A 24,378-nucleotide genomic window follows, 5' to 3' on the forward strand; every position below is an offset into this window, starting at 1 on the left:
AAACTCTGGAATTTGACTGTCATAGTTGTAAAGATATAGATTTTTTTTTTTTAATTTATTTTGTGAATTTCTATCAAAGCCAAAAGGCAGACAGGGCAGGAGCGGCACAGAGGGGGAAGGAATGTAGGGGGAATGTGGAAGGATGACAGGGAGAAGGGGCAGAGAACTGGAATATGAAGCCAACTGAAATCTCCATCCTCCAAGGGAGGGGTTCACTTTATCCATTAGGAGTCCCATTCTAATTAACCTGATCCTGTCCACTGGAGCAGGATTTTCCAATAATGAAAAACACAGGAGCTAGCATGTAGACACCAAACCCTTAAAAGCAGTGACAGATGGAGCCTAGTATTCTACCAATGAGCCCTTGATACATATGTACAATCCTCCTCATTCAGCTTATGAATTTCAACCAAGAGAACTGCAACACACAAATTAGCTAGAAAGAAAGGAATGATTGGTTGAGTTACCGCTAATATCACAATAGTGACCTGATCTATTTATCTGACCCATCTAGGGTCTAGATAATAATAATAATTAATAATAATAATAATAATTAGATAAAATAATCATTAGCTTAGTTGCAACTTAAAGTTTTTCAAATGTAGCAAAACCACAACATTTGAAGGCATTTTAACTAATAATTCAGAATGGTCTGTTATATTCAGTTAAGATCATTCATGCCAAAACAAGTGAGATAACAATACTAAATTTCTTAAATGCCCAACTTTCATGTTATAGCAGTCTCAGATGATAACCCAGCACATGTTGTTCATTTTAAGAACACTTTCACTGCAGATTTGACAAAACACAAAGAAGGTACCCATGTGAGATTTCTAAAGATAGCTACAGCACTCGAACCAAGGTTTAAGAATCTGAAGTGCCTTCCAAAATCTGAGAGGGACGAGGTGTGGAGCATGCTTTCAGATGTCTGAAAAGAGCAACACTCCAATGCGGAAACTATAGAATCCAAACCACCAAAAAAGAAACTCAGCCTTCTGCTGGTGACTCTGACTCAGATAATGAAAATGAACATGTTGGTCTGCACTGCTTTGGATTGTTATCGAGCAGAACCCGTCATCAGCATAGATGCATATCCCCTGGAATGGTGGTTGAAGCATGAAGGGACATATGAATCTTTAGCGCATCTGGCATGTAAAAATCTTGTGACACGGGCTACAAAAGTGCTATGCAAATGCCTGTTCTCACTTTCAGGTGACATTTTAAACAAGAAGTGGGCAGCATTATCTCCTGCAAATGTAAACTAACTTGTTTGTCTGAGTGATTGGCTGAACAAGAAGTAGGACTGAGTGGACTTGCAGGGTCTAAAATTTTACATTGTTTTATTTTTGAATGCAGTTTTTTTTACATAATTCTATATTTGTAAGTTCAACTTTCTTACTTGTGTTAGGTGAATTGAAAAATACTATTTCTTTTGTTTTTTTACAGTGCAAAACCTTGTAATCAAAAATAAATATAAAGTAAGCACTGTACACTTTGTATTGTGTTGTAATTGAAATCAATTTATTTGAAAATGTAGAAAAATCCAAAAATATTTAAATAAATGGTATTCTATCATTGTTTAGCAGTGCGATTAATCGCAATTAATTTTTTTAATCGCTTGACAGCCCTTATTTTAACTCAAACTAAGTAACAGATTAATCAGTTAATTGCCAGTTAGTTAATTCTATACTCCAAGAGCATGTGTTGTAAAACTGGGATGTATACACTATATTAATCTATAAAGAGGATGAATGAGAGAGAGCTTTCTTTGACAGGGTAACAAGTCTTGTAGATGGGGGGGAAGCAGTAGATGTGGTATATCTTGACTTTAGTAAGGCTTTTGATACGGTCTCACAAAACCTTCTCATAAACAAAATAGGGAAATAAAACCTAGATAGAGCTACTATACGGTGGATGTATACTGGTTGGAAACCATTCCCAGAGAATAGTTATCAGTGGTTCACAGTCATGCTGGAAGGGCATAATGAGTAGGGTCCCACAGGGATCAGTTCTGGGTCTGGTTCTGTTCAATATCTTCATCAATGATTTAGATAAAAGCACAGAGAGGACACTTATAAAGTTTGGAGATGATAACAAGCTGGGGATGGATGGATTTGTAAGTCCTTTGGAGGATAGGATTACAATTCAAAATGATCTGGAAAAACTGGAGAAATGGTCTGAAGAAAATAGGATGAAATTCAAAAAGGACAAATGCAAAGTACCCTGCTTAGGAAGGAACGATCAAATCTGCACACATACGAAACTGGAAATGACTGCCTAGGATGGAGTACTGCGGAAAGGTATCTGGGGGTCATAGTGGATCACAAGCTAAATATGAGTCAACAGTGTACACTGTTTCAAAAAAAGCAAACATAATTCTGGGATGTATTAGCAAGAGTGTTGTAAGCAAGACACGAGAAGTAATTCTTCTGCTCTACTCCATGCTGATTAGGCCTCAACTAGAGTATTGTGTCCAGTTCTGGGAGCCACATTTCAGGAAAGAAGTGGACAAACTGGAGAAAGTCCAGAGAAGAGCAACAAAAATGATTAAAAGTCTAGAAAACATGACATATGAGGGAAGATTGAAAAAGGTTTGTTTAGTCTGGAGAAGAGAAGACTGAGAGGGGACATAATTTTCAAATACATAAAAGGTTGTTACAAGGAGGAGAGAAGTAAATTGTTCCCCTTAACCTCTGAGGATAGGACAAGAAGCAATGGGCTTAAATGGCAGAATGGGCGGTTTAAGTTAGAAAGTTTTTCCTAATGTCCAAACCATCAGGGATGGTCTAGATAATACTTAGTCTGGTCATGAGTGCAGGGGACTGGACTAGATGACCTCTCAAGGACTCTTCCAGTCCTACAATTCTATTAACCCCCACTTAAAGTAAAAAAACCCTGAATTCAGCCTTATCTATGGAATCACAACAAATGCCTCCATAATTAATCTGTTTTAACAACTGTACCTGCCTCTTATGAAGCAACGGACAAAACTTATCAGCATTTTAGAAACATATCCAAAACCAACATTCTAATATGTACACTATTATCCTCTATTTTATATAACAATATATTTGAATGTGCAAATTCAAATATAACAATATATTTGAATGTGCAAATTCAAAAATACTGTTTTTACCAAGGAAATGGTTAGCTTAGTTTGTCTTCCCAAAAGTGAAATCTATTTCTCATCTTGTTTCAAAAGCATTTTAAAATGCTAAACATGCAGTATAATTATGGCCTGTGTGTAAATCATGAAGGGCACAGGAATCGTGAAAATGCCCCCAAACCGTGAACTTTTAAATATTATTTTTAAAAGGAAAATGTCTACAATGCAGTCTTTAATACAAAAAATTACCTTAGCTAGTCAATTTCGAGTCAGAATGAATTTTACAAGTAACTTTAGTCAATTTTGTGACAGATATGGCAATTTCCTGTAATTCCTTGGACCAAACTTACTGAATTAAGTTAAACCTTCCTGAATTAAGTTTAAGTATCTTAGGAGTTCACTGTGTTAAAAATGCAAATGTTTATGTATTATTGTGGGATTGTATATAACATCTCGTGGGGTGAAGGAAAGAGACATGAGTAATGTAAACCCTGGGAAGTGTTATAAGCTTCAGAGGACTATTTGAAACAATGTGTCAGACAAGAATGAACTTTTAAAGTTAAGTGGGTTTCCCAGGAAATCTCTAGGGCAAGGTGTGTGCAAATGTACCTCCTCCAGTTATGCAAGAAATCAGCTTTTTGAAGCTCTGCCTTGAGATGGGTCCTTGTCTGCTTATCACCTGGTTCATGAAAACAAGATCAGAGGCCAAACCATATAAAGGAGTGACTGACAGATTCACAAGTGTTCTTGTGCTGAGCAAAAGCTGTTATGAACTTGTAACCACAGGAAAACCCCTGTGTGGGGCTTGAAGGACTGACTCCTACCAGAGACTTTGCTGAAGTTGGGGGGTGATCTCTGGTAAGCTTATTAGCATGAGTGTAGGTTCTTTTATTGTTTTAATGTTTTCTCTGTAATGCTTTCATCTTAAGAATAAATGCTCGGAAAGAGCAGTGTGGTAAGTTATAAGTGTGTGCAATTATGCTGTTTATAGCCTCTGAAGAGAAAGCAAAGCAGTCTGCTTAGGCAGTTTGACTTGCTGGGGAACTCACAGTGTAGGCAGGGAATTGTCTAGCCTAGAAAAAACTCCAGTCAGGAAGGAGAGAGATGCGGGTCTCCACCTAAGAGAGGCGACAACTGAGGAGCCGGAAGTCTGAGAGCAGGTGCCTTGGGTGGCCCTCACAGGGGGAATACTGGTGCAGTTGCCCTGCAAAGTGACAAACTTCAAGGACTAAATGTTACTTGTAAAATTCATTCTGTCCTTGAAATTGACTAAATTTACTTGTAAAATTCACTCCATGTGAACTCTGTGAAATTTAATACTTTGCCATTTACACAGTCATGAATTTTCTAAACAAATAAATCGTGATTTACATAGACTACCAAGTATAATCCCTAATTGCTTGCATTTCAACTATTGCACACATCTATAATAAAGATGATGCTATGCATTACAAAAACATTTCCCTATGTATCCATTTGCATCATACTACTCTGTGGGTGAATACTTTTGGGGTTAATTGGTTGTAGTACATGCTATAGAATTAAAAAAAACAGATTTTTTTTTTTTTCAGACAGAGACATGGTTTCTAATAGACTGGCCTACCAGTCTTGATATAATCTTCAGCTGAGCATTTTAATACACTCTGTATGCCTCTTAATCAATAATTCTTTCTTTCCTACCAACAATGAGGAAGTTTTCAAAGCCTGCTCTTCCTCCATGGGTGCATCTCAGACAGAGGTTACAAAGGGAAAGATGCCAAATTTTCACCATTTCAAATACTTTGGCAGTGTACAACATTAAACAAACTTCTCTGGGTTTCAACATGGATTTTTCCAGAGATGGTATGTTTGACATGCAGTCTCCATTACAAAAATAGAAATATGTTCTCCTTATGAAAATTACGATTTATATACTCTTCTATTATATTACATAGGGCTTTAGTGTTTATTGTTACTGAGTTTTTTCCAGATGAAGTCTGTGCACTGCAGAAGTAAAACCATTTTTTAAAACACTGCCAGCCCTGAAAATTCCCAGATATCTGAAAGTGAAGCTGGGTTTTCCTTACCATACATCATCACTGGTAATAAAGATTCTACAGTCCAAATCATGTGTTCATTTATGCTTGAATGACCTCATAAACAATAAAGGTGCCAATTTTACATCACCTCTTTTCATAGCAGAACCAAATTTAAGAGTTAAAGGCTGTTTAGTTGTATGTTTAATTAGTTGTATTTGTTTACTATAAATATAACAAAGAACAAGCAGTAAGCTTTGAACTTCCTAACTCTGGTGGATGTACATTTTGTAATATGAATGTACTTTTTAATTGTGTGGCTGGTCATTCTCTCTCTCAAGGACAAATCAAAACTTTGGAACTAAACACCTCTGAATTTTGAAGAACATGACATACAAATCTGAATTAATCCATGTGTCTTAATACTAACATCAGGGATATAAAATAAAAGATGCTGAACTTCTAACACATCTGCTCTTAAAAAGAAAAGGAGTACTTGTGGCACCTTAGAGACAAACAAATTTATTTGAGCATAAGCTTTCGTGAGCTACAGCTCACTTCATCGAATGCATGCAGTGGAAAATACAGTGGGGAGATTTAATATACACAGAGAACATGAAACAATGGGTGTTACCGTAGACACTGTAACAAGAGTGATCAGGTAAGGTGAGCTGAGTTACCAGCAGGAGAGAAAAAAACCCTTTTGTAGTGATAATCAAGGTGGGCCATTTCCAGCAGTTGACAAGAACTCTTGTTGCAGTGTGTATGGTAACACCCATTGTTTCATGTTCTCTACATACATAAAATCTCCCCACTGTATTTTCCACTGCATGCATCCGATGAAGTGAGCTGTAGCTCACGAAAGCTTATGCTCAAATCAATTTGTTAGTCTCTAAGATGCCACAAGTACTCCTTTTCTTTTTGCAGATACAGACTAACACGGCTGCTACTCTGACATCTGTTCTTGATATTATGAGAGACAATGTAGTAAATTTAGTACATACCTCATAGCCAGGGCTGAAAGGAGACTGAGACAGCAAGTTGGAAAGAGGAAAAAGCAGAACAAAGTAGAAAAAAAAAGAAAAGAAAACAATGTTACTTTTGAAGGAAGTATGAATATTTTATCATTTTACATTGAGGGGCTACTATGCAGTAGAACATAAAAATTGATTAGGTATTCAGATAGAGCTACTAGATTATGTAACCTACTCTTTGATCTTCAGATTATTAAAATTTCTGTTGAATAAGCAGCATACTATTACGAAGTTGAGAATGAAAAAAAAATCACTGTCAAAACTTTAGAATTATGGATGGAGCTAGATTTTTTTAAAAACATCCTTTAAATGTAGACCCATAATCAATTATGAGCTCAAATGAAATAATTTAGATGCTTTACTGGATGATTTATGTATGCAGATGATATTTATGCTCATAAAGTGGAAAGTTAAAGTTTTCTCAGAGATCCATAAACAAATATACATTTACAGCACTATAAACAAGTTTCAAGTGTGGTGGTACAAGGAAAATTAAAACATCATTCTGGCATTTCATGATTATTGTCTCTCAAAGACTTCCTTGTCAATTACGCATGTTGAAAGTAAAGAGATTTTTTTTGCCCAACTGCCTGCCCTCCAAACCAATGGCTTGTCTACACTGCCTTGTAGTTTGAACTACAAGGGCATGAATAGCAGTGCACACCAAAGTGCTGAATTGTAACTGCCCTGTGTGGACGCTGAGGGCACAAACTAAAAGGTTCATAGTTTGCGTTAATGTGGTCCTCTTCAAACAGGACGATATTAATGCAAACTAGGAACCTTTTAATACATGCATGCAGTGTCCATACAGGGGAGTTACAGAGCAGCACTTTGGTGCGCATTGTTATTCTTGCCCCTGTAGTCTGAACAGAGGGCAGGGTAGACATAGTGTAATCTTAAGTGTCTCAAACTAAAGCTGGGTTCTTTCTGGTTCATACAAAAGTCTGACTTCATAACTTTGTGAACAATTCTGGCTTTGGTACATTTCCAGGAACAGACTCTAACTTACTCACTGTCAGCTGTGTTGGGTCTGCAGGGTAAACCAGAGTAAAAAGTAGTTAACATTTCTTTTAGTCACTAAAGCAAGCAGAATTGACTCTGAACACACCCAAAAAATCAGCTCAGTAAGAAAGCTGTCACACTCTTTTATAGAGACTAACAAGAGGAGGAAGAGCTGGAGGGAAGGCTTATGAGAAATGTATTAGATTCAGTGTGTCTGCACACCCACAGTGGATAGAGAGAGCAGAATTAGAGGCAAGGTTGAATGTTCTGTGAAAACATGGCTTCTTAATACAGCATCTTCACATTTTCTTTAAAACTGCAGTCATCATTTTGCACATACAAGTTTTATGCATGCATTTTTAATGCTTAAATCCGGGCACACAAAAATGAGACTTTTTATATCTCTATTAGATATCTAGCTACCTGATTTTTTTTGTGTTCAAATGATTCAACTTATTATTTTTAGTGCCCATAAATGTTCTATGCCCATAGAACAGAGCAAACAGAGAGAAAAAAAAAACCATGGTGCCTGTCTTGTAGCATCTTACAATGACATCTAAGATGCAACAAAACAAGAATAGTGAAGAAACAAATGAGGGGGACAGACTGGAAGGAGAAAGGTTACATAGAAGTTACAGCACGAGGTTAGTCGTTCGACTGAATATGGTGATGATGATGATGAATTTTAAGTTCCCTGGGACAGGGACGATGTCTTCCTTTTGTATGTACAGCACCTAATGCAATTGGACCCTGTCCAAATTAAGACTAGATCCTTGCAACCTGTCTCAAAACCAATGGATCTGGGTCAGGCTGGATCTGAAAACCACCTAACTCCTCTCAGGCTTGGGTCAGGTGAGGTCATCTCTGATCACTTCCTCCTGTCCACGGAATTGATGTAGCGGTGGCTGTGTGTGTCCGGCACCACCTTAAAGAGATCTGTGTGCACTGTGGAGTGAGTGTGCTGACAAGTTGTAGTGTCTCTCACTTGGCAGCATGCACGGTGCAGCGAGGCAATGGCAGCCCGCAGGAGCAGGTCACACAGCCACTGCTGCACGAACCCCATGGACACGAGGCAGCCAGAGATGAATCATGGGCCTAAGTTTGCAGGAAACCCTCACCAAGCTGAGTGCTAAGGACGAGATGGCAATGCTGACACAAGTTTGTGGGGAAGTGTCAGGTTTGGGACAGGCTTGGACTGAAAGTGACTAGAATGCTCAGGTTGGGTTCAGGTTGGCTAAGTTTGGTCTGACTCTGGATTGACCAAAGCAGATCTTTAGTTGGGGCATTTAACTGCTATCACAATATAAATTACAACAAAAAATTGGCTTTAAGTGACCACTGCAGAAAGAGAGTCCGAAGGAGGGATTAGAATGAAGAGAGCTACATAAGAACATAAGAATGGCACCTACTGGGTCAGACAAAAAGTCCATCTAGCCCAGTATACTGTCTTCCGACAGTGGCCAGTGCCAGGTGCCCCACAGGGAATGAACAGAACAGGTAATCATCAAGTGATCCCTCTCCTGTCGTTCATTCCCAGCTTCTGGCAAACAGAGGCTAGGGACACCATTCCTGTCCATCCTGGCTAGTAGCCATTGATGGACCTGTCCTCCATGAATTTATCTAGTCTTTTTTGAACCCTGTTATGGTTTTGGCCTTCAAAACATCCTCTGGCAAAGAGTTCCACAGGTTAACTGTGCATTGGGTGAAGAAATACTTCCTTTTGTTTGTTTTAAACCTGCTGCCTATTAATTTCATTTGGTGACCCCTAGTTCTTGTGTTATGAGAAGTAGTAAACAACACTTCCTTATCTACTTTCTCTACACCAGTCATGATTTTATAGACCTCAAGCATATCTCCCCATCGTGTCTCTTTTCCAAGCTGAAAAGTCCCAGTCTTATTAATCTCTCCTCAAACTGAAGCCATTCCATACCCCTAATCGTTTTGTTGCCCTTTTCTGAACCTTGTCCAATTCCAATATATCTTTTTTGAGATGGGGCGATCACATCTGCACACAGTATTCAAGATGTGGGCGTACCATGGATTTATATAAAGGCAACACAATATTTTCTGTCCTATTTTCTGTCCTATTCTTAATTATTCCCAGACTTCTGTTGGGTTTTTTGACTGCCGCTGCACATTGAATGGATGTTTTCAGAGAACTATCCACAATGACTCTAAGATCTCTTTCTTGAGTGGTAACAGCTAATTTAGACCCCATCATTTTATATGTATAGTTGAAATTATGCTTTCCAATGTGCATTTATCAACACTGAATTTCATCTGCCATTGTATTGCCCAGTCATCCAGTTTTGAGAGATCCTTTTGTAGCTCTTCTCAGTCTGCCTGGGTCTTAACTGTCATTAGTAATTTTGTATCATCTGCAAATTTTGCCACCTTACTGTTTACTCCTTTTTCCAGATCATTTGTGAATATGTTGAATAGGACTGGTCCCAGAACAGACCCCTAGGGGACACCACTATTTATTGGCGAGGGACCTTGTCAAAGGCTTTCTGAAAATCTAAGTACACTATATCCACTGGATCCCCTTGGTCCACATGCTTGTTGACCCTCTCAAAGAATTCTAGTAGATTGGTGAGGCATGATTTCCCCTTACTAAAACCATGGTGATACTTCCTCAATAAATTATGTTCATCTATATGTCTGACAATATTGTTCTTTATTATAGTTTCAACCAGTTTGCCTGGTACTGAAGTCAGGCATACAGGCCCGTAATTGCCAGGATCACCTCTGGAGCCCTTTTTAAAAATTGGCGTCACATTAGCTATCCTCCAGTCATCTGGTACAGAAGCTGATTTAAATGATAGGTTACAGACTACAGTTAGTAGTTCTGCAATTTCTCATTTGAGTTCCTTCAGAACTCTTGGATGAAACCAAATATGTATACAAAACAAGCATGAGAAAAAACTATTCTTGCAAAAACAATGGGTACAATTTTAGAGGTCACTTTTGAGAATTTGGCCCTAAATGAGGAGCATTTTCTTCATGCAAATTTTTACCTCTGGAAGAAAAGAAAAATCAGAAAGTTACCTATTTAATTTTTCAAGGTTTAAGCATTTGACCTGCTACTTGTTAAAGGTTTTTATTTTATCCATCTATATGTAATTGTAAACCATAATTTGGTAGGAAAATGATAGCATGGTACAAATTAATGATCTGTAAAGAAAAGAAATGTTACTAATATATACGCATTGCCACTCATTATGAATCCTACTATATTTCTTCATATTAAAATTCAGTGTAACAATCTGGATTTTTTTAAAGTAAGATTTTTTTAAAAAATGACATTTAATAAAGGTGTTTAAATAATTCAAGGAACATGTGTCCAACAACAGACAGGCAGGCCTTTAGTCACAGTATTAGAAGTCTAACAAACTTAAGTTTTCAAATTGAGCTGTACAGCTAACAGAGCATGTATATAGAGAGGCCTGAACCAAAGCCCCCGAACACCCCTAAACTTTACAAAGTGTATCAATAGGATTGTTCAGCATTCTACAGCACAGATTATCTATTTAATGTTCCAGAAAGGTGATTTAATGACAGTTCTGAAAGCCGAAGTCCAGTATGCTCAGAACGCATACCATAACGGCAGCCTTGAGACCCTCAACTAAGACACCCAATTACTATATGTAGGTCACCAACCAGACATTAGATGATCATCTGAATCATTACTTAACTGGGCTGGATACAGACAAATGGCCTAAATGACAAAGGCTCCATATTCTGTCACCAATCCTCTGACCCATCCTCCTCCCAAAATTATTTGTAATGATTATTTTTTAGGAACAGCAAATTCTCAAGATGTAATCATGCATCAAAGGAAGTAAAAAAAAAATGTCTTACACTTTCCATAAATGTTATTCAAAATTCAGCCTAGGGTTACATAATAATCAAATATTAATATTTATATATTGTTCCTGAGAAGCATCTTATCCTTTTTAATCCAATGTGTCTTTTTTGGCAGTACTCAGTCCTGCAGCAATTTTAAGCTGTTTAAAATTTACATAAAGTGGCAGCCCCCCTTTTTAACCACAGTTCTGGAAACAATCTAAAATAGTGTCACATTGCCTCTTAATTCCATTTTTATCAATATTTTAATGACATTAGTAAGTGTGCATTTCTAAAATAAACCTTGAAAAGCACAATGTGCAACTTTTTGTTGTTCTACTAAATATTTTAAGTAGGTTTTTATTTTAAAAATGTATGTATTCATAATGTGCACCTGAATTTCTAAGTAGGTTTATTATAATTAGTGGCATCTGTAGATAATTGGGGTTCATGGATGGTGTTGCATGTAACACTAGGCCTATGTTGTTTGAATAACACTCTTGTCGTATATCAAGTTCAATAAGTGTAACATTTTAATTAGAAACAAAACAAGACAATGATTATTCTCATATGCTTATAAATTCTTTCCTCTTTTTTGAATTAAAATGTTTTTAAACTTTCATTTACTATTAGATTCATTTCTGTGTGCACACTGCAGCTTTTTTAGCTATTAAAATATATTAATTATGGCAGTGTGTATCCCTCTCCATGACAAAAAATATATAGTAACCTAACTTGTTCTAGGTTTCAGAGTAGCCCAACTGTTCCTCACACGTTCTTGTCAACTGCTGGAAATGGCCCACCTTGATTATCACTACAAAAGGTTTCCCCTCCTCCCACCCTGCTCTCCTGCTGGTAATAGCTCACCCTACCTGATCACTCTAGTTACAGTGTGTATGGTTAACACCCATTGTTTCATGTTCTCCATGTATATAAAATCTCCCCACTGTATTTTCCACTGCATGCATCCGATGAAGTGAGCTGTAGCTCACGAAAGCTTATCCTCAAATAAATTCGTTAGTCTCTAAGGTGCCACAAGTCCTTCTTTTTGCAGATACAGACTAACACAGCTGGTACTCTGAAACCCGTGATTAGTAAAGCGCTCTAATTGTCCCATGTAGACCCTGCTGGCACATTAATGTCAATGTGCATGAGAGTGTGCCAGAAGGAGCTATATGGGACAGTTAGAGTGCAGCATATTAGAGTCCTTGATAAATCACACCCCAGTACTTTGCTTTTCTAAAACAAGATGCACATGTAATCATCACCAAATACAAAAGGATGATTTGCAGAGCAAACTATTCCGAGTACTAGTCAAAGTGCTGTTTGTTCTGTAGGAATCATTGTGGTTCATGCACTACACAGATGAAAAATGTCTGAACACACACATACACACACACACACACACAAAACCAAGAGCAGAAGTTATTCAGATATTTAATGAGCCCCAATTTCAAGTGTTCTCCTAAGGCCATTTTTCGCTGTACCACAAATCAATACATATGCAGCTTTGACATGAAAGATTTTTTTTCAATTATGCAGTAAACATATTTGTCATATCAATTCTAATTTATATGGGCCAATTCTACAACCAGACCCTCAAATACCATAATCCTTCAAAATGGATTATTATTTACTGTGTTAGGGTTATGATGGAAGCAGAGTTTGACAAATATGCATTCATATGCTGAGACAGGGTCCTTCCTGTTGTGTTAAGGTGCTCTTTTTTACAACAAGGTAAAATTTGTGTGGTAAATTTACATACCCTTCTCTCACTGTGTCTAGTAGGAAGAACAAATCCCAAAACGTTAAAGTTCATTTGTTTTGGCAACTCTTATTATTTTAGTAATTAGATAATTGCATACCAGAAGGGCCTCATCTGGGGTGGTAGGTGAGAGTTCTGCAGATACTGTCCGAATAGTGCTGAGTCCCGTTAAGGAAACATTTGAGAGTCGTCTTTTACGTACACCGCTGCAGTTGTTAGGGATTTTAAATGCACACCTCTTATGGTAGTTTAGACCACATCCTGAAAAGGAAAACATGAAGCCTTCCTATTAAAGATTATTTCAAAATAAAGTAGAAATGTATTTTTATATTGAACAAAAATGCCACCCTAATTTTCTCTGAAGCTATTGGTATTCAGCATTACTATTTTGCTTTAAGTTTTGCTAGTTTAAAAAGGTGTTAAGGCAAATCTTAATGGCCTATAGATAATTCAATAAACTTCCAAAACTTACCACCATGACCAAACCTCAGTCTTAGTCCCTCATTTGCCAAGAATCTATGAGCAGAAGGCACTACTGTGGCTGTACACTTAGTACATGGGAGGTACGGAAAAAAGATTTAATTTCATGTCAGTCATTGGCAACATTCCAACAGGAGCTGAGCACAGATGCTCTGGGTAAAATGAGAATGATCACAGCAAATATCTATACTCTGATCTCTTACCAGTATTGCTCAAGAGCAACTTTAGTGAAGTCAAAAGAATTACACTGGTATAACATCAGAGAAAAGAATTAGGCACAGGGTGTGAGAAATTTACAGGACAGAAAAGCCTTTCCTCAGATGAAGATTAGGCATGGACAACCCGTCCGTGACGCCTCCTGGGGGTACAGAGTGAGGCTTCCACCTGTCTTTAGGGTGAGGAAGCCTTGCCTGTACCTTTCGTGGGTCAGCTTCCTGACTCCACCGGCACAGACAACACAAGCCCTCCCCGCTTAACATACGGAGGCTCTGCCCAGCCACTACTCCACTGGACGCTCTTAGCATTCAAAGATTCACTGCTCCCAAAGGAACAGTACACCCCAGCTTACCACATACACCTCAGATCACAGCTCCACTTAACACAGGGCCCTTAGATAAGTTTATAGAACAAATGATTAAACTTTTATTTAACAAAGTATAGAGATTCGAGAGATAATAAGTAGAAATATTGGAAACAAATGGTTACATACAAAATAAAATCATAACACTCATTCTATAGCCTAGACTTAACTAACAAGTTACTGTCATGTCTTATAGGGCAGAGCTCACCCAAAATCCATCCCACGTATTACAGCCAGGCTTGGCTGGGATCTTCCATTCGAGAGACAAGCTAAATTGTCAGCTTTCCTCCACAGTGTAAAAGATTCAGGGTGTCTCCCTGTACCCTCAATTATACTCCCATAACCATTATCTTTACTCATAAGCAGGACCCTCTCTGATGGTTGTTGTTTTCCTGTGTGCCTTTTTCTTGTCAATTTTACAATCTCTTGATTAGCATATGGCTCAGACTGTAGCTAGGCCTCCATTGTGAAGCGGACAACACTCAATACACACATTACCAGCCAGAGAGTCATAAAAGTGTCTCTTCCTTCCTACCTGACAGGAGCTGATCTGCCCTAACTAACATACCTTAAGAACATAATTTTCAGTACAGATACATAATTCCTTAAACATTATCCGTACATATATTTCGCAATGATTACGATGACCAGTGGACTCTTGGCTCTTGGTAGAGAGCTCATATGCCACCTTTTGGTAAACTTAATATGCATACATCTGACCTTGGGGATGCCTGTAAAACTCTATGCACCCTTTGCCACCAAAAGGTTCCTGGGTCACACCCTCCTCTGGGCCTAAATTCTGGATTTATAGTATGATAAGACCTCATGATGAAGAGAGCCTAGGCTGGCACTTGGTGGTGTGAGGGGAGGAAAATTTGAAATTGGAGACAGCAGTACCAGATTATGGCTAAATAAAGACAGGAGAAAGTGAAAGCTGACAAAAAAGTTTCATGTTCTTTGTTGATTTCTATCCAGTTCAATCCCAATGAACCCAGTGGCATTCTAGAGGATGCCAGTCAATATAAGATTTTGGACCCATGAGATTTTAAAAAGTTATTATTATTATTAACAAACAACTAATATCAAACACTAAGGCTATGTCTACACTACAAATTACTTTGGTATAAATTATGTTGTTCAAGGGTGTGAATAATCCATACCCCTGAGCAATGTAAGTTATACCAACCTAAGTGCCATTGTAGACAGCGCTATGTCAGTGAGAGAGCTTCTCCTGCCAACATAGCTACTGCCCCTCATGGAGGCAGGAGTTATGAAGCCGACAGGAGAGCTCTCTCCCATCAGCTTAGAGCATTTTCACCAAACGTGCTGCAGCTGGGCCTCTGTAAATTATGTAGTGTAAACACAGCCTGTAACTAAACACATAAAAGTGATCAATAGTAGTAAATCTAGTTATCTTTGCACTTCAACAGTACAATATTTTGCAGCCAACAGTATTACTATTTGTCTGTGAATGACATGGGATATACATTTTTTTCCCCTTTAAAAGAAGCCTGGATATCTTGAAGAGTAAGGACTGCAAATGTACTCATAAAATAGCTGGACTTTCCAAAGCAGCAGACATTCAGAAAGTTTACTGTGTTGTCCCAAGAAAGGTTCCCTAGATTCAGAGGCATTCAGCTACCATTTGTTCATTTATTCTAGGCCAGGAGGAGAAAGATCATCATCACTATACTTGTTACTTTAGTCATACTAAGCATCTTGTTTTGAATTCCCACAATATTTTTATTCCATTATTAGCTTTACTCCAGAAATTGCTATATTTATTTTCTTGATGTCCTTTTTCTGTCATCTCAATTCATCAATGAGTTAGATCAGAAAACCATACAAAATTACTCTTTATTTAAACACAATATCTTTTTTAAAAGGGAAGAGAGTAGATCCCATTTCCCCAGCAGAATAATGGCTTACGCCTTTTGAACTCCTCCTCCTAAATAATCTACTCTGGTAATTATAAACATTTAAATGTGCAAATTCAGAGGGGAGTGAGATTAATCAGAAAAGGACTCTGTTCAACAATGAATATACTTCTAGGCAAATTCACATGTCTTTCTGACTTTCTGCCAGCATATCCATCCCAACCACACCCAGAGTACAAATCATAAGACTCCACTAAGCCTGATGGCTTTGCATTACTTAATGTTAGGGAAGATAATGGAGATGCCACAAACAATTTTTAAAAAAGATTCAGGGCCTAAAACTGGATAAGACAATGAGAAAAACAAATTTATTTTTCATTTTTAAAAAATTCTCCTTAATGGCTGGAGTATAGAATCATAGAATATCTGGGTTGGAAGAGACCTCAGGAGGTCATCTAGTCCAACCCCCTGCTCAAAGCAGGACCGATCCCCAATTAAACCATCCCAGCCAGGGCTTTGTCAAGCCTGACCTTAAAAACTTCTAAGGAAGGAGATTCCACCACCTCCCTAGGTAACGCATTCCAGTGTTTCACCCCCCTGCTGGTGGTGGAGTAACCCTGATCAGTGTAGCCCCTGCTGAAAACAATGAGTCATGCCTCTCAACCTGCCTACGTTCAAATATGCAGTGTTTGCCAAATACCCAAAATGAAGAAAACAAACAAAAATAAATTCATGGAGGAAAATTAACATGTGGGATTCATTTTTTAGTGCAAAAAATTCTGACTATAATCTTAGTTACATATTCTTAATTTTAATGTAAATAATATTTAATAGCAAAAAGGGAATGAACACCAAATTAATGTGGAACATAGGAAACTTTGGGTCTACATTGTGCAATTGTCTCTTGAAATGAAAGCCATCCAATAGGTATGCAATGAATTTTGTGCTCTTTTTCATACACACACAACTCCTAGTAATTTTAACTGAGGGTGCATTTACATATTGACTAGTGAAATGGTAGTGGATTTACTTGACATAGGAGCATAGGAGATAGCATAGGAGATAGCACAAACCATGAAAATATTTACTTTCAAATCTTTATACGAATTCCATCATTAATATCTTTGCCTTTATTTGCTGGGAATATTTAAATAAGGAAGCATTCTCTGTCACATGGCAGAATTTCTATTTGCTCATCAAAAGCCTTGTCTATATAAAAAAGTTGCATTGTTACTGCTTATACCACCATAATTAAACCAATTTAACTAAACCAACTGTGTGTTCACACTCTTGTGCTTGCACCAGTACAGCCATATTGAATTAGAAAGCATGCGTGAAATCCTGGATCCATGGAAATCAAACTCCCATTGATTTCAGTGAAGCCAGGATTTTACTCCATATATTCACACAGCACTGTGCTGCACTGATTGTACTGCTTTGCTGTCTCAGTAAGTACTCTGAAGTACCTTGGATTAGCTCCAGCCTCACTATATTTTGACCAGTTTCCACAATGCATTATGGGATGTCCCTTGGAGACCAGAAGTATAGTTCTGGTGCCCATACTATTTTGAAATTCTGTCAAGCACAGAAGTGGCATGCTTGACTCCAGTCTCTGACTCAGATTGGAAAGCCAATGCTAACTTACCTTCACATTTAAGTCCCTGACGCACAAGACCCCACAGCATTTCTCCACAGTGGTCACAGAAAGCTGGTGCTCGGTATGAATGAACAAACAGAGCATGGGGACGGATCTGAAAGTCTTCAAATGTGGCAGAAGCTGTAAAAACAAAAACATATAAAAGATAAAGCTAATTAATACCATAACAAATCTGTATCATTACATGATATTTTATTGTAATAGGTAATTTGATATTTCTTTTTTTTCAGATATTATTGAAATATAATCATTGTTATCTTGAGTTTCTCTCTTGTGGTCATTATTGTAAATGGAATTATTCTTTATTCGTGCAAAATTTAATTTATAGAAAGAGAAGTATGAATTCGCAATTGCTTGTAAATATAATATCCTATTCCAAGGATAAAATGCTAGTAACTATCAGCCATACCAAAATGAATGTTAGAAAAATGTAAAAGTGTGCTTCCAAGTTTTTTTGCCACTACTTCAGATGTAAACTAAAGTTGCAGCAAACTTTTATACTTTCCTTTCTAACTTTTGTACTGCTTAGAATAATACTGATCTCTTACCAGAGCTATCATATACACAACTATTAAAATGTGTGTATTTATGAAATCTTTGTTCATAATATCTATTGTACTCATGTCCAAGCCTGTCATTTACATTACTTTATAATCCTTCATTTTTATAGTATATTCTAATGTACTGACCAAGGATTTTTTTAAGTTTATTTTTAAATTGTTTTAAATGTTGTCATCAGAATTTAAAGGTGTGATTATTTGTCACTTTTTCATAATGGTTGTATGAGGTAGTTGCTACATTCGTCCAGATTTATTAAGACTCTCTTTGAGGCAATGTGATAAATAACATATTGGTAATCTAGAATGAGTATTATCTGTTTTCTAGCAAAGGCATAAAGAATGATTACTGCATTAAACCTCTGCCATAAATTAGCAAAGGATTCAACCAAATTTCAAGACATTTTTCTAAGCACTATTTTATAAGATTGCATCATTATGTGAAAATAGACAGAAGCTAAGATACATTGCATGGGAGCATGTAGCTGCAAGTCTTTATCAAACACGGAAAATGAAAGTGGATCAAGAAGGGCCACTGATGCAGACCATTTCTTAACAGGAAGCATGTTACCATTTGCCTAATCAAATGTTAAAAAAACAAAAGCAGTTACTAACCTTTCCATAACTGTTGTTCTTCAAGATGTGTTGCACGTGTCCATTCCAATGTAGGTGTGTGTGCGCCTTGCCCAGTGCTGATACATCTGTGACAAGGGACAGCGACGGATGGGGCCATGAGAACGGAACGCCCATGCAAACCACCAGCGGGTCCAGCCACCAACCAAGGGAGATGAGAACCGGGGTGAGGAACCCTGAGGATTGTGTTCATATGGTGGTGTTTCGTTGAGTACACCAAAGCCAGCCATGCCTGGAGACGTCTAAGTCAAAGTCTCGCGTACTGAACTATGTAAGTACATGAGGTCATTTGACCCAAGAGCCTCAGGCAACTCCGTGCTGTTATAATCAGGCATTCCTTGAGGTGCTCTATAAGCATCATGATTGCCTGAATCTGCCCTTCTGGGAGAAAGGCTCTGGCTTGGTCAGAGTTGAGCACCACTTCAATGGACTCTATCCTTTGTACTGGGGAAAGGGTAGATTTCTACATATTCATTAGTAGGCCTAGGTCCCAGAAGGTTGACTGGATGAGATGTATGCTGGACTCCATCTGAGCCCTAGTCCAGCCTCTGACCAGCCAGTCGCCAAGGTAAGGGTAAACCTGAACCCCTTGCCTCCTTAGGGAGACTGCTACGACCACCATGTGCTTTGTAAACACTCATGGTGCTGCCGATAGGCAGAACAGGAGAACTGTGAAGTGGCAGTGCATGTGATTCACAACAAACCTGAGGAACCTTCTGTCCCCCTGAAATATCAAAATGTGAAAATAAGCATCTCTCAAATCAAGGCTGATGTACCAGTCCCCTCTATCTAGGAAAGGGATGATGGAAGACAATGAGACCATGTGGAACATTACCTTCTTGAGGTAACTGTTGGGCTGCCACAGGTCCAGGATAGGTCTGAAACTTCCCTTGGCTTTCAGGATTAGAAAATAATGGGAGTAGAACCCTCAATCACTTAAATTCTATAGAACTTCTTCCAAGGCTCCCACCTGTAAGAGCAACTGCACTTCTTGGGCTAGAAGTGGCTCATGAGAAGTGTCCCTGAAGAGGGATGGGAAGGGGGATGGGAAGGGCAGAAGAAAATTGAATTGGAGGGTATATCCCACTTCTATTGTGCTTAGTACCCAAGGGTCTGTAATAATACGGGACCATGCCTGAAGGAAGTGGAACAAGTGGTCCGCAAAGAAAGTGCAGGTTGGATCCAAAGTCTCTGTGGCTGGTACACTGTCCCCATGAGTCCCATCAAAAGGCCTGCTTAGAGTGCCTGGAATGTCTTGGGGAAGCAGGCATTGATGACGAGAACGACTGGGGTGGAGGTCTCTGCTTGAAGTCTCTGCTCCTCTTCCTCTGTGACTCCTTCTTGGCCGGTGGAAGGAAGAACCAGAAGGAAGGCTGGGGCATAAAATCCTTTCTCATAGATGCTGGGGTGTATAAGATCAGGAACTCCAGAGCAGCCCTGGAATCCTTGAGGCCATGGAGCTTAAAGTCTGTCTGCTCTGAAAAGAGCAAAGTGCCCTCAAAGAGAAGATCCTGGAGGGTCTGTTGGACTTCATGTGGGAAGCCTGAGGATTGGAGCCAGGAACTTCTATGCGTAACCACTGTGGAGGCCATGAACCTGGCTGCTGAAACTGCAGCTTCCAGGGTCCCTTGCAGGGAAGCCCTTGCTAAAGACTTCCCCTCCTCCACCAAAGAGGAGAACTTGTGTCTGGCCTCTTGGCCCATCAAGTCCTTAAACTTTAACAAGGAGTCCCAAATGTTAAAGTCATAACCTGCTTGTTAGTTCGTGATCCTGAGCTGCAAACCCCCAGTTGAGTAGGCCTTCCTCCCAAACAGGTCTAGCTTCTTAGAGTCTTTTGACTTAGGGGCCACTCATGGTAAACCCTGTTGCTCTCATTAATTGGAAGCTGAGACCACCAAGGATTCTGGGAGGGGATAAGTAAGTAAAAATTCATATCCCTTAGCCAGGACAAAGTTCTTCTTTTTGGCCTTTTGGCTGTGAGAGGTAGGGATGCTGGGGTTTGCCTTTTACTGGGTCCCTGATGGCCTTGTTGAGGGAAAGGGCCACTCTTGTCAGGCCTGCTGCATCCAAGATGTTCAACAAAGAGGGGAGGATTCCTTAACCTCCTCCATCTGGATGCCCAGGTTTTGGGCCACTCTCTTAAGAACATCCTTATAGTTGTCATGGGAAGGTGCTATGTCAGCTCCTGCCACAGGCCTCGTCAGGAGAAGAGGAGGAGGAATCCTGCACCAGCCAGCAGCACTGGTCTTTGCGTTTGGCACCGGGCAGGTCATGTGGTTTTAGCTCCTGGTAGTGAGTACTGGTCTGGTACTGGAGCCTGGATCAGGCTCTGCTCGAAGAGGCGGCGGTACTCTTCCCTCAGAGGCCATCGAGTAGGAGCATCTCGATCGAGAACCCTGTGTAAGGGGAAATGCCCATGGGTTCCAGAAGGGCCACTGTATCGGCACCTGCCACTATCCAGGAGGCCAAGCAACTGACAGAATGCCTGGCCCAGGTCCACCACAGGGTAGTACCAACTTGCATGCCAGGGCCGGTTGCTGTGGGAGATATATGACTCCGATGATGAGGAATCGCTGTCTGGAGAACAGGGAGGAGCAGTTCCCACTAGTTCCAGTGACCAGTACCAAGGCAGGGAAGACCAGGACTGAGACATCATGACCAGCTCCCCTTTAGATGATACCGAGGGCCTTGGTACCGAGCTATAGCCAGTAGCTTTTCTGCCTGCTGACACCGACACCATTGGCTCTTGTACCACTGGCGACACCAGCACCGACAGCAGGAGCAGGTCTCTAGCTGCAGCCAAAGTCTCTAGCGTGTATGGTACCACCGAAGTGCTGGTACTGTGCTGCCCCTCCAGTGCTGACGGATTGATCAGTGCCAGGCTCAATGGCACCTGCAATGTGGCTGGAGTGAATGGCACTGCCTGAGTTGCTGGAGATGCAGAATGGCCCTGCAGAGATCGCACTCCGCTGTGGTCTCCATGTCTGGCTAGGAGTCGGGGAACATCTTCTTCTGTTTCTTCCTCAGCACGAGAGATGGTGAACGGTGCCAAGGTTCTCAGATGGCAACAGGAGCGCCATGCCTCGGCACTGGTAGCAAAGGAAACTCTGCTAAAACAGAGAAACTAAGTCTAACAACTACAAAAGAAAAGTTAGCTAACTATGAATAAAACTATGTACAACAAAGTAGGAAACAAAGTCCGCTGAGGAAGATTTGTAAGAACAAGGACAGAGAAGTTCCAGCGACTGTCCTGGGTGGCAAGAAGGAACTAAGGGAGCATGGAAACACCAATGCCCTATATACCGTTGCTATGGACGTGTGGCACCAGCAGGCACAGAGCTGACCCGGTGGATATCTCTGAGGGAAAAATTTACGGTGGCTGTACTCGGAACACACACACACCTATATTGGAATGGAGATGTGCAATCACTCAAGAATAGGAAGTTTCACAGAAAGGTCATAAATTGGCCTGCACTCGTTGAAGTAAATTTCAAATCCTCTTGGGACAGGTGCAACAATTCCAACTGTTGGAACAGCTACGATAGTTAGAATAATCATTTTAGGATTGGCTTAAACTGAAGAATAGGCAGCTACAGTATATAAAGACATTTTGGTTCCAAATCATCAGTGTTCAAATGTTTGATTTGAATCAAAGATTTATTTGGCCTCATTACAAGAGTGGGAGTGAAACTGACAATCTGAAGGATCGGGAACAGGCTTTAAAGCGTACTACAGGGAGATAAGCCAGGGCCTTAGCAAAGACGATATATCCCTGGAGGTGTGAACAAAGTGGTGTATTTATATTTTAATCATGCAGCTGAAGTTACAAAAATGTCTTTTAAAGCTGTGTTTGAGTTTGTGCCACAGTACTAATCTGTGAATAATTTTATTGATCAGATATTGCATTCATGGCCATTACATAAAACAGATAGACAAGATATGACAATCCTTAAAGCCTCAGTTTAAGACAGGATTTAAACATATGATTAAATCAGCCCTGGTTCAGAACAGAATTTAAGCATGTGCTTAAATCCCATGGATGTGAACAGGCTTGAGCACATGCTTAGATGCTGTCCTGAATAGGAATACTTTCAGGAACTGGGGCCTAAGTAATACATCACACGATATCATGCTAATTTTTTATGGTTCAATCCAAATAAACTCTTGAGACCCAACCACTGTTGGGCCCATTCCCAGTCCTTTCACATTACTGGAGAGAGAACTGAAATACCAATCAAGGGGAGGTTTTGCAGTAGTTATAGAGCTGATTATAATAAAGGCCAGCTGTAAAGTCAGTTCTGTCTCTGTATGAGGTTGCACCACTTAGGAAAGACATTTCTAAGAATTTCTACAGAGAAATAGTGTTAGCTCTGTCTAATCACACCAGCTTTTAGACTTGGGAATTTGTATCACAGATCTTCATCACATCAAATCAAAAATGGGATCAAATGACTCACTACTATGGAATTAAACAAATCCTTTTCCACTTTACGCAACCCAAATCACCTAAAAATTCACTCCAGTCAAAAAGCCTTTATGAATAGGTCGTCATTTGTTTTGTATGGAGTTTCCTAATAGACTATGTAAAAATGATTTAATATTCCAGGCGTAATAATTGCATCCTTCCTATAGACAGTCCAATAGATTACGACATCCTGATTCAGAATTAAAATAGTTTTGAATTATTTAACATGGGCTGCAGACAAACAATATACATATATTCAGATGCATTTCAGTCAACCAAGGTTTAGATCACCTAAGAAAAACAACTGCGGGGAGTTATTGCTCTAGGGTTTTTCAGAATAAAGCGGTCAACTCCATTGTTAAGTCAATGCTGGCCTTGGGGTATCCATAAACAAAAATAATCAAAATAGATTTTACATTATTTAGCAGACTCCTTCAAGAGTTTACTTTGGCTTGGACTGAACATGAATTGGCATCTACACATCCAAAGTAAGGAACTGATCCTGAGATGTGTTCCATGCTGGCAACTCCCATTGACATCAGTGTGAGTTATTCTCAGGGCTTGATCCCACAGTGCATATTTTAGGTTCTAAATTCAACTATTTTAGGGAAACAAGCTCTGTGTTCATAGGAATAATCTTTAAATGTTTGTGTTGCCTGAAACTTTCAGTGAAATCTATGCCTGGTTTGATGGCCAGTGAGATATTACACTGGTCAAAGTAAATTTGCCTTCTGTGTCATCAGCCAGAACACATAAGTAAATCAAAACTAATGTATATTGTCTATTGGGTTTGGACCTGAAACTGTTACATAATCTAGTTGCCATATTCCAGTGGTTATTTCTGTAGATGTAATATAGGCAGTTGAAAATGCAACAGCATTTTTGTTAACATATTAGTAATCAAATTACTTATTAAATGGAGAATTATGATTAACAAAAATGACTTAGGCTCCAGTTCAGCAAAACATTTAAGAATGTGCTAAGGTCCATCCCTATTCATTAAAATACATAAGCGCATGCTTAATTTAAAGCACCTCCTTAAGTCCAACTGAAGTCAATGGGAATTGAACATGTATCTAAAGTTAAACACATGCTTAAGTGCTTTGCTGAGCAGGGATGGACTGCTAAATTGCAGGGCTTAGTGAGAAATTTTTGTCTAGGCTCATTTGTGAATGATATATTAGATAGCAGATGCAATGCAGAAAAGGCACAGCATAGACTTTGAACAATGCAATAACTTTTATTTATCACAGAATCATAGAATATTAGGGTTGGAAGAGACCTCAAGAGGTCATCTAGTCCAATCCCCTGCTCAAAGCAGGAAAAACACCAACTAAATCATCCCAGCCAGGGCTTTGTCA

The 24,378-nt window shown here is 39.2% G+C and overlaps 1 protein-coding gene across 2 annotated transcripts in view; it reads right to left on the reverse strand.

The window, feature by feature from the left end:
- PRKD1 (protein kinase D1) overlaps nt 1–24,378 on the reverse strand; it is a 278,692-nt gene that overhangs the window by 63,659 nt on the left and 190,655 nt on the right. The window contains exons 4-6 of one of the 2 annotated variants that reach the window (XM_074955788.1): nt 17,351–17,482; nt 12,869–13,029; nt 6,126–6,149 (exon numbers count right to left, since the gene is read on the reverse strand). In XM_074955788.1, coding sequence (XP_074811889.1) covers nt 6,126–6,149; nt 12,869–13,029; nt 17,351–17,482 — 317 coding nt within the window. The remainder of the gene's footprint in view (nt 1–6,125; nt 6,150–12,868; nt 13,030–17,350; nt 17,483–24,378) is intronic. The other variant, XM_074955789.1, reaches the window with a different exon arrangement.

The sequence above is a fragment of the Natator depressus genome, chromosome 6, assembly GCF_965152275.1.
Source record: "Natator depressus isolate rNatDep1 chromosome 6, rNatDep2.hap1, whole genome shotgun sequence".
NCBI lineage: Eukaryota > Metazoa > Chordata > Testudines > Cheloniidae > Natator > Natator depressus.